General features: G+C 39.0%; 1 protein-coding gene across 1 annotated transcript; it reads left to right on the top strand.

Annotated features, from left to right (window-relative positions):
• Window positions 1–618: 618 nt before the first annotated feature.
• CSTA (cystatin A (stefin A)) lies at window positions 619–10144 on the top strand. The gene is made up of 3 exons (XM_004675165.2): window positions 619–711; window positions 8053–8154; window positions 9930–10144. Exons 1-3 carry the CDS (start codon window positions 646–648, stop codon window positions 10053–10055), a joined length of 294 nt encoding a protein of 97 aa, XP_004675222.1. The 5' UTR covers window positions 619–645; the 3' UTR covers window positions 10056–10144.
• The last annotated feature ends 1196 nt before the right edge of the window (window positions 10145–11340 follow it).

Raw genomic sequence — 11340 nt, 5'->3', positions numbered from 1 at the left:
AGTGTTTCATTAAAAAGTAAAAATTGGGCCCTCCCTGGTGGCGCAGCGGGTTAAAGCACTGCACTAAGAAGCTAAAGCCACTTCCGCATGAGTTCGATTCCCGCCTGCCCCGGAGGTGACCACATGGCGTGGCGGACCTCTCCTGACCCCCCCGCTGCTCCCCTCAGCAGTGTATTTCATGGATCTGCCTGTTCTGCTCCCCACTCTGTCTCTGGTGTAGCCCCTCGCCGCCCCTGAGCCTCTGGCCTGTACCCCAGTTCTGTATGAACAAATAAATAAATAAAAATTTGTGTTCGAGATTTTGAAACCATGAGAAACTTTGTTATGATCTCAAATTTCATACTTCAGATGCAACATGTTGGAACCATTGTCCAAAAGAAAAAAGGAAGTCTGACTCTGATTACAGTGTGACTCCTTCCACACACCCATTCACCCATCCCCGGCCCCTCATTATTCCAAATTCCTGGCAGCATATTTTGCTGGGGTGGTACCAAGCCTTGCCCCAAGACATACTCATTCTCCCCAGACCTTTTTGCTCTATAGGCGGAGCTTATGAACAACCACCCTCTTTAAAATCGGAGTCTCCACACTTACCTGATCATTTCTGTTCCAGCACACTGCCCAGCAAAGAAGCAATTAGCCAAAATGATGCCCGGAGGCTTAAGTGATGCCAAACCTGCTACTCCAGAAGTCCAGAAGATTGCTAATGAGGTGAGTGGATACAGCCATGAAAATGTTTGATCCAGAATCTTGGTTTTTAGGTTGACCTTACAGTGAAAATATAGATGAGTGTGAAAAGAGAAATGTTAGAAAGAAGCATTTGTGTTCAGGATCCCCTACAGCTAAAAGGCTGTAGAAATCTCTAGTGATCCCAGTTGTGAGCGTCCTCTGGAGTAAAACAGGCCCTTCTCTGAGCACCAGTTTCCTCATCTCTAAAGTTCTTACTAAGTATGATTCTAGGATTGCTAATTCAGTTTCTGATGAAATGTTTCTAATCTCATTGAGTGGAGCCAAGGTGCAATTAAAGTCTAAAGTTGTTAACAATTTGATGAACCGGGCACCCCTGTACTTCAAAGAATTTTTTAAAGATATTTCATAAAAAACATTATCGTAAAGCTGATTCATTTACAAACTTCCTGCAAATTTAACTAAATCAACTGTTTCAGTCTTTTAGTAGCTCTAGAGGAGTTAGATTAGTAGAGAAGTAGCATAGTTCATGGTTTCTTTTAAAATTGAAAATAGAACTTAATCTTTAACAAGGCAATACATTTTTAAGTGGTTTGATTAGTTACTATCAATGTTACAAAGGTTTATTGTATTGTATATTTTATGAAAAGAAAAAATATGGTCTATTTTAGGTTTGTAATTTATTGCCTTATTTTCTGGTATCACGTCTTATTCTTTCTCTCTGTAACTTGATTCTATGATTTTGGCAAATAAGAGAGATTCTTGGTAAGTGGAAGTGATAGGATTCTCTGTATCAATACTGGAAAGTTCTCTAAGAGGTTACATTCTAGAATTCTACCATTCACACACTGAAACTAAATATTTTTACAATATAAATAACTCAAAATTCTTACTGTATGAAGAAGACAATGTTAAGCTTTTAATATCTTCATTTGAACCCCTGTAGTAAGTCAGTGTTCTCATGATTGAGATTGTGTGAGTCACCTGGGGATCTTGTTAAAATGCAGATTTTAATTCAGGGTGGGCCTCAAAGTCTGGGATTCTAACCATCTCCCCAGTGATACCCAAGCTACTGTCTACGACTTCACTTACTTACAGGACCAGAGATCCATATGGCTGTGAGAAATGTATTTTCTAAAGTCAGAGTACTGCCAAAAAAAAATTCTTAATTTCACCTATAAAATAAAGATAATACCTCTTGCCCTGCTAATCTCAAAACTGTAAAGATTAAGTGAGATCATAAAAATGCCTCTAAAATAAGAAAAAAAATATGGCTAGGTAAGGTATCACAAATGTTTTCTTCAAAATTTTGCCTGAAATCACTTCTAAAGCTGTGATGTATGGGGAATAAGAGAGATTGAAATGTGATTAGGAAATTTTAATGTTTTTTTAAAGTCTATGTCAGTTAGCAAAAATAATTATCTTTTTTAAATAGGAAGCTGTCAGAAAGCCTTTTGTTGTTAATAATATCCTCTATGAGTTATATCTTAAATTACAAAATTAGTATGAAAGTGTTTTTCCTTGCTGCTTACCCCAGGCTCCAACACTGTCAGAGAAGTAGAATAAGAAAGATAGGTACTAATAGTAGCTACCTCAGTTCCCAAGGACAATGGAAGAGAGGAAAATATCAAGAAAAATAACTGCAGATTTAAGAACTTTGACACTAAAATTAAAAAAAGGAATGTCAGATGAGGTCAGAAAGGAAGACATAGGTAGGCATTCAAAATTTTATAAAAATTGAAATAAATCAAGTGCTTTGATATTTTAAGTTTGCCCTTCATTCAACGTCTCACTGACCTTCAAAACCTCTGGGCCAGGGAGAGGTTTGTGTTCGTTTTTCAAATGGTGAGACTGAGATTCAAGGTTTAAATCCCATATAGAAGAAACTAGTCTCTCTCCATATTTTTGACTACTTGCCTTTCCCACCACACAACAACCAGAAAATTTGTGGGTAGAAACTCAGAGTAGAAAGTATGATATAAAATTTGTCTACTCTATGCAAGCAGCCAGCCTCAGATTTAAATGCATATGACAAATAAGTATCAATGAATCATGGTAGGTACATTTCTTGAATATCCAGCATTGTATTAAACATCATAGAAGACACGTGAGGACAGGCACCTGCTCTCAAGGAGTTTACAGTCCCTTTAGACAAGTCAAGATATCTAGAATATGCCATAAAACAGCCTGCAATTAAGTACTTTTTCATAATTATAAGTTTTGAATCTGAAAGGACATCAGAGATTGTCATACCTCCTTTCTTTCAGGTAAATTACTGGATGGCAGCTCAGCTTCTTAGGTATTAAATTCCCAATTATGATTTATCTGCCCTCTCTAACAGGACACAGCCTTAGGGACAATTCTCAACTAAGTGTTAGAAAGCAGAGGGACAGAGTTTAAGAGACACTTTAACATTAATTATATCACTTACTACCCACAAACAACCCCAACAGGCAGGTATTACTGTAACCACTTCATAGGTAGAGGAAATTTAATCCACATTTCTAAGATTACAGAATTAGTTAAGTCCTTTGCAAGGCCAAGCAAATGGGTAGGTGTTGGTAATACCTAGTATGATTCAGGGGAGTCCCAGGAATGGCTTTTACTACCTGTCATTTACTTTATAGATTTTTTAATGCATTAAGAGACTTTTTTTTTTAATTAGAGATTAGGTGTTTTTGGAAAAGCTGAAATTTATACTGCCTTTATTTATAATAAGGATAGTTTTCTCTGTCCTTATCAGAGAGGTTCTTAGTGGAATGCCAGCTGAAGGAAGAATTTAGTCAAGGAGGAAGGGGTAGGTTATCACGTGGAAGAGGAGAAAATGTCAAAGATAAATAACTGTAGACACCAGATTTGACACCAAAACAAAAAAGGAATGTCAGAAAGAGAAGACATAGATGGACATTAAAATTTTTATACTAAATGAAATAAATCAGAGAAAAACAAATGATATAATAGCTCATTCACATGTGAAATCTGATTTAAAAAAGGTCAAACTTACAAATACCTGATTAAAAGGTAAAAGTTTCCAGCTATATGACAGTTAAACACTACAAATGGAACACAGCATCATTGCCAGAAGTAACACTGCTCTCTGATGTATAGAAAAGTAGTTACGAGAGTAGAACCAAATTTTCTTCTCAAAAAGAACCTTTTTTTGCCCTTCCTTTTTATTATGGCTATATGAGATCACGGATGAAGACTCTATCTGTATGCAATAATTAACTTACTGTGCAATCCTGTCACAGTACATGTAAGTCAAATCATTGTGCCATGTACCTAAACTTCACCAGTGATTTCTTAACGAAACTGGAAAAATCACAATGTAGATCCTTCTAATAAAACTATCAAATGTACTTTTAACTAAAGTGAAAATTAAATATATAAATATTAAGTGAAGAAAGTCAAGTGGAAAGCTTGGATTTAAGACTTGAACATTTTTTAAGCCAGAAGAGAAGAATCTCTCCATTTGGAAGAATGCCAGACAATGGTGGTGGTGGTGGTGTTACATACCAAAGGGTGAAATGGTTCTGAGGTCCTGAGTACCAGGAAGAAACCCTGTCTTCTAAGATTCTTTCTATCAGTTGAGAGTCATTGCTATATTCTTTTTCTACATTCTTATCTGTTTGGGGGAAACAACTTTGGTCTCTTCATTCAAAAAATATTATGTGAATAGTATTGTGTGAATTGCTATGGGAGAAGTTTGTAAAAAATGGTCCCTGCCCCCAGGAAAATTAACAAAATAGATTGGATATAAGAGATACACACAGGGGAATAAAGAGCCATATGTGATCCTGAAAAGCCATCCTATATGTAAATAAAGACCACTGACTGACCTCCCGGCAAAAGCCTCTGGATCATTACTGCTGATCCATTGTCTTATAGATTTACAAAAAAAAAAAAAAAACAACATTGGATGAGAATTCCTGGTATGTTTATGTGTATCAAAGAAATACTATTACAATAATTATTTTTAGAAACAAGTACTATTATTACACATCACTAACGCACCCACACACACATCTATGTCATGAACCTGGTTGCTAATACCATTCCTGTCATACCCACTGATCAGGACTTTGGTCCGCCAGGACACCCCACAAATGTCACATCTGCATACCATCCTGGACACACCCTGGAGCTTAGCATGTCATGGTTCTCACTCACCCACAAATGTGTGCTCTCCTCTCTAACCGCAGCCTCCTCATCAGTCACCCTTCCTACTCCCACACCCAGAGAACCTGCCATTCAACAACACCAAATCCTGCAGGCACTCACCCTCCTGCCTCCAGGGGAGCAGGCCTGGACCCACAGGATCCCTTCCCCAGCCCAGGCCCAGGACGGTGGTTTCATGCTCTCCTCCACCCCAGAGAGGAGACTCCACAGGCTGTTGGCAGTACAATCCTCAGTTAGAGGTCACTCCTACTTCTGCCATTTCCTCCCCAGCTTCTGCCCTGTGATTAGACAACTGAGCTCAAGGAAGGTGCAGAACCACAGAGAGCTCGCCCATCACAAATCTGTGAATCCATGCCATCCAGCAATCCCAGCAGGCCCCTGGGACTCTCCCTAGAAACCCCACAGAGGTGGATCTAAAAGTCCCCTCTCCTGCTTCCTGCTCCTCCCTTCTTACAGTCCCTCGTGCCTTCTCTTGTAAGACTTAGTTCACCTGGGTGAGAATGCCCTGATTTACTCATCCCCTAGGGAAGCTCATTCCTCCCTCCAGCCTGTCTCTTTTTCAGCCAACCCTTCCTCTCATGCTGGGTGGCATCATTCATTGCTTCCCGGACACCATGCTCCAGACTTTCCCCTTCCCTCAAAACATTGTTAGATGGTAAAAGTCAACTAGTCACCTCTCATCAGCCCTACTGTATCTTCAAACTATTGCCCAGTCTTTCCCCTGTAAAACTTCCCCAAATATGGCCTATGCTTATTGCCACCAACTGCTTGCTCTGTCCTTCACTAAATGGGGCACAGCCCAGATGTTTGCATAGAATGACCATAGGCAGACATACCTGGCTGTTGGGAGAAGCATGAAGCCACAGGTCCTAGAGAAGTAAATCTACCAAGATGAAGTGTGTATGTGGCAATAACTAAAGCTCAAACAGCCCTTGTATACTGGCAGCTGCTTCTCCTTGGTAGGATCTTTCCACTGGCTGGGGCCCAAGCAACAAATCCTCACTGTTCCTTCAGCACCTCTGCTGCCACCACACATGGCAGACTGAGGGAGGTGAACACCACCTGTGCCAGCTGAGGTGTCTCTGTTTACTGCCAGCCAGACCACCACTCCCAGCTGCCTTCGCCTTTCTAGCACCCATCCTGGGGGGTGGGGGGGTCTTTCAACACCAAGCTGCCTCTGACCAGCTCCTTTCCTACTCTGCTCCTTTTCCTGCTCCTCAGTTTAGATCTCACACCCCAGGCTCATGGCATCTGTATGGCCACAGATCAATATCAATCTCTTACTGGAAATCAGGAGTGAGGCTGCAGGCAGAGTATAGTGAGCCTGAGCCCAGGACACGCCACCTGACAGGGGTTGGTGCATGTCAGCGAATGAAGTAGGTCATTGGAAATCAACTCTCTCCCAGAAAATTCTGGACTGTGGACAGCAGAGGTATGATAGAAAAGTTTAGGTTTGGATCTAGTTTTAGTACAGAGAGAAATAAAAACTTCTGATATGTGCTCAAAAGAAAATATAACCTCTTTCTTGATTCAGCTTCTCTCTGCAGCCTTTCCCACTTGTCTCCTGCCGCCTGCCTCTTCCTCTTTCTTTTGTTTTTTGTTTATTTTTTCCTCACTATTTGTCTGCTTCCTTTCTCTACTTTGGAACTTCATTTTCCATCTCAGGGAAGCATCACACACTTCCCACTATTCTGAGTCTGGAAGAAAAATGCATGATAGTTGAGGAGTGGCAGCTTAAGAGTTTTGCCACTCAAAAGTGTTGAGAACTCAAAGAATCTGCCAATATCTGTGTCTTTGAAAACAGTTCTAGTACCCAAGCTGAGGTGCCAATAGCAAAGGAGTCAAAATATCTGCCTACTGATGGTGAAGGACTGGGTGGCCTCAGGAGAACCCTCGATGCGCTGGGGGCCCCACCTGGACAGTGTAAACACACGAAGCTCTTCAGCCAAGGGCAGGGAGACAGCTTCCCAATAAGCAAAGCTGATCAAACAAAAACACGTTTATTTCCTTTTTCCTCTACATGAGGATCTGATCTACAAATATATAAAGAGAACAGGAGATTGGCAAATGCCACTCAGAGATCTCAACCAGATGTTGCAAGATAGAAAACAGGTGAACAGTGGAAGGCGAGTGGGCGGCTGGAAAAGGCCTCAGCTACATGGGGTATGTCTGAGGCAGAGCAGGCAGGTTCCTGCCTACAACCCCGAGACGGCTTCAGCACCAGTCACATCAGAGCTCACCAAGATGAGAGTGAGGTATGGGGACTGAAGCAGGAGTCCATGGAGATAGTGTGAGGAACAGGTAGACTTCCCCCACAGCATTTTCCTCACCAACACCCTGGAAGGCAAACCACCGGTAGGTACCCTCAGCTCTGCAGAAGACTGGAGCTGTGTTCTTTGCAGAGGTTGTCCCACTCTTGCAGAGTGAGCACTAACACATCAAGCCCAGAAGAATGCAACAAGGGGGGACTTAGTCAGAATGCTGGTGTGTTAGGAGAAATTTACATATAGAATTTGAGACTTTCCTTTCTCACACTTGGCATCTGCGCTTATATCCCTCTGATATCCCTCTGAGGCAGGCAGATTGAGGGCCTTCCAGCCATGGCCATGTCTTATTCCCTGAACATTCTAAATATGTTACCTTATCTCTTCGGGTGCAGAGATGATTGCGCGTTGGGGAGGTAGAGTGACTAATGAGAGGGACACATGTAAAAGGGACTTGGAGCTAGCTGTGATCAAGTGAAATCCTGAGAACTACTGTTTTATTTTTACAACTTGTAGTTGGAAATGATTTCAAAATAAGTAACTTTGAAATGAAGTAGTACTTATGTCTCTCTCTTTTTTAAAGCGTCAAAGACATAGTAGAACTTTACCAGTTAGTGTTAACTTATTGGCATATTAACTATATTTTCTATGTGGCTCTGTGGCACAATGGCTATTATAATATGATCATGTTGACTTGATGTAAAATCAGCTTAGGCTGAAGTAGCAAAGAAAAAATAGTCATTTTAGTTAAGTCATTTCATCTTATTAAAGATAGGTCTCTTCCTTTCTTTGAAATTCTAAGAATAGCTCATAGAGCTCATTATCACATTGGAGGACTTTCAGGAATGTGAGTTTCTGGATATGTCAGTCACATAAATGGATTCCAATATAGCTTTGATAATTTGTCATCTCTTTTCTTAAGGTTAAACCACAGCTTGAACAACAAACAAATGAGACTTATGAAGAATTTGAAGTTGAAGAATACAAAACCCAAGTGGTTGCTGGAATATTTTACTACATTAAGGTTAGTGTTCAAAATGTACTTTGGCGCTAAAAAATATTTCTCTCCTTGTGTGATGGCTCCTTGTCACCTCTCTCACATAATTTATTTCTTCTTCTCACCTTAAATAAATATGCCTTCCTTCCATGATACATCCCAAGACGCAGGTTTTCTGATTGGCAGTTGGTGGTATTTTTATGCCATCTTTTTCTGGTGAATTTAGAAAGTTTTTCTATATTGATTCTTAATTTCCAGAAATTATAAAGAAAAAATTAACATAATAGTTAAGAACATGTTTAGTTTGTGGCCCTGGCTGCTTCATAAAATAAAAGAAAATATCTCAATTGGCTGAAGGCCTGGTGGAGGGCCAGATGCTGTCTGGAAGCTTATTTAGTCTCAAAGATTTGTGATTCTGTGTATCTATATTAAAGGAGTAACATGAATCATTGAAACTTCTTTTTCCCTTTAAGCAGGTATTTTGATTAATATAATTTAATTAATATTTTTGCAACTCAAATAAACAAGCTGACTCAGCTTGTGACACTATAGATTTGGTTTAAAGCAGTGGCACATTTAAAATAGTTATTAAAATAATTGTACAGCTGTATCAAAAAATTAACTGAAGAAAACATGTGTGAAGAAATTCAGAAGAAACCAACTCAGTAAGTCAGCCTTAGCGATTTTGAAGTCATTTCCATCCATTTGTATTGAGAAGGTGATCTTTCTGATTTAATGCATGATGTACTTAATTTTTACTAAACCATTTGGCCAGAATACAGTCTGATTTATTTCTCTCTAAACAATAACTACTTAAGATATAATTTTTCTAATGTTTTCAGCAAAGAAATAGTATAGGTGATAAAAAAAAATCAATCAGTAAATGATCAACCAGAAAATCTCCTATTGGGTTATATAAATGGCTCACCTCATTGTTACACAATCTGAGCACCTGTTATACACCAAGTCCTGTATTGAATCCGATACTGCCTTCAAAAGACTTCCTCACTCACCTATTAAAGGGTGAGTGGCAAAATAGAAGGCTTGCATGCTTAGATGCCAGACACTCTCCAGTTTGAGTCCTTGGACTTGTCAAAACTTGTGTGATACAGTTTATCTTCTCTGAAGATAATGCTCTTATCAGTATCATGAGGATAATGATAACCTACTTCTAGGGTGTTATGTAGAACAAATAATTTACTGAGCACTTACAATGTGCCAGACATTGTTCTAAGAGCTGGCCATATGTTATCTCATTTAATCCTCTCAGTGAATCTGTGAGAAAATTATGGCTATTTCCCTTAAAAATAATTGAGCCCCAAGGAGGTAGAGTAATTAACAAAAGTCACACTGTCAGAGAGCAGAGCCAGGACTTCAACCCAAGAAGCCTTGTGCTTAGCGATTTTCTGTGTCACCTTAAGAATTTAAGCAGAAACTGATGCCCTTTGCATCAAAGCACAGAATATATTCCTTTAAGGTGCTACTCAGCAGAGTTGGAGATAGATGTTAGTCTGGATTTGAATTTTGGCTCTGACACTTACTGAGAGATTTATGGAAATTACTTATCTCTCAATCTGCTGCTGAATCTATAAAATTGAGTTTGTTCCACCTTTCTTCAGGCTTATAGGAAAAAATGTAATTACATATACCAGATGTTCGTCAGTGTCTGACTCACAGCAAACAGTTGATAAGTGTCATCTGTTAAAATTAGTTTTAACTGCTGTGAAGTTTTTCTAGGTCTGCAGATCCCTCACTTGATGTAGATCTGTGGGAATCAGTGTCTTTCTTTGTTTAACTTTCAGGTGCGAGTAGGTGATAATCGTTACATTCACTTGAAGGTCTTCAGCGGTCTTCAGAGAGATGAGGGCTTGACACTTTCTGGTTTTCAGACGGACAAATCCAAGGATGATGAGCTGACAGGCTTTTAGGGCATGTTCCGAAAGTGGTTTGTTTGATTCCTTCCACTGGCTCTATGTTCACTATCCCAGCTAAAAAATTTAACAAATAAATTGATTTCATCAACTATTTCTGGTCTTTTGTATTAAATAGTAATTGCACTTTATGTCTCAAAACCAATGTTGTTGCTTTATAGTAGAAAATCCATATGAACTAACGTCAATTGGAAATCTAATAACTGGTTAGTATAAGCTACCACCACCAGCCGATCATTAGCTATCAGTGCCCTTTGCTAGCTGAGAACCCAACATTCCATCTCCACTCCCTTTGTACTTGAAATGTTAAATCAGGTATCTTACAAAATATGTTTACATTTTGAAACAATCTCAACTTTACAGCTAAGTTTTTAACAAAGCATTTTTCCTAGACATTTGAGAGTAAGTTACCTACAGGAATACCCCATCTGAAGTAACAAGCAGGAAAAACAAAACAAAACAAAACACTGAAACATTTGTTACCATCTAATCCTCAGAAACCATTTTAATTTCCCTAATCATCCCCAACATGTCCTTTATTGCAAAAAGAGCCTGTCCAAAGCCATGTGTTTCAGTTGGTTGCCATTTTTCCCTTTAACAACCTTGTTGGGATAGAATTTATTTATACAATTAACCCAGTTAAAATGTGCAAGTCAATGGTTTTCAGTATATTCAAAATGTTTGCAACATTTCGATTTTAAAACATTTTTATCACACCCTTCCCTTCTAAAACAAATAAACAAACAAACAAAACCCTATAGTTGTCAAAGAGGCAGAGAGAGAATACCTTCTTGACTTGCAAAGTCCAGGGACTCAACCCCAGCTGTCTGGCAGGCACTCCCTGAATTTGCTGCCAAAGACTATCTTTTTATTTACTGTTGTAGTTTTGTTGAGAAATATTTGCATCACTATAAATTTAAGGCACCCACTTGAAGGTTTGATTTCCATATATTGTGAAATGATCACAATAATTTCAGCTAACAGCCATTATCTCACATAAAATTTTAAAAGAAAATAAAATTTTCCCCATTTATGAGCCCTCTTAGGATTTTCTCTCTTAACCACTTTCTGATACATTATGCCAAAGTGCTAGCTGATTTACTAACAGGGATTACATTTACATTTGCTAAACTGGTATCTTTCTCGGAGGATTCCGGTCATAATCCCAAAAGACAAACACCTGAATACTGAAATCCTGAAATATCAAAACCAGAAAGAATTCTGGGGAAAGTAAGTTTAAAATTATTTCAAAGATCCTTATTTAAATTTTTAAAGGGATTTA

The sequence above is a fragment of the Condylura cristata genome, unplaced genomic scaffold (genome assembly GCF_000260355.1).
Source record: "Condylura cristata isolate star-nosed mole 26May11 unplaced genomic scaffold, ConCri1.0 scaffold00003, whole genome shotgun sequence".
Classification (NCBI taxonomy): Eukaryota; Metazoa; Chordata; class Mammalia; order Eulipotyphla; family Talpidae; genus Condylura; species Condylura cristata.
The sequence above is the reverse complement of the archived record's forward strand: the minus strand, read 5'-3'. Positions and strand labels throughout refer to the sequence as shown.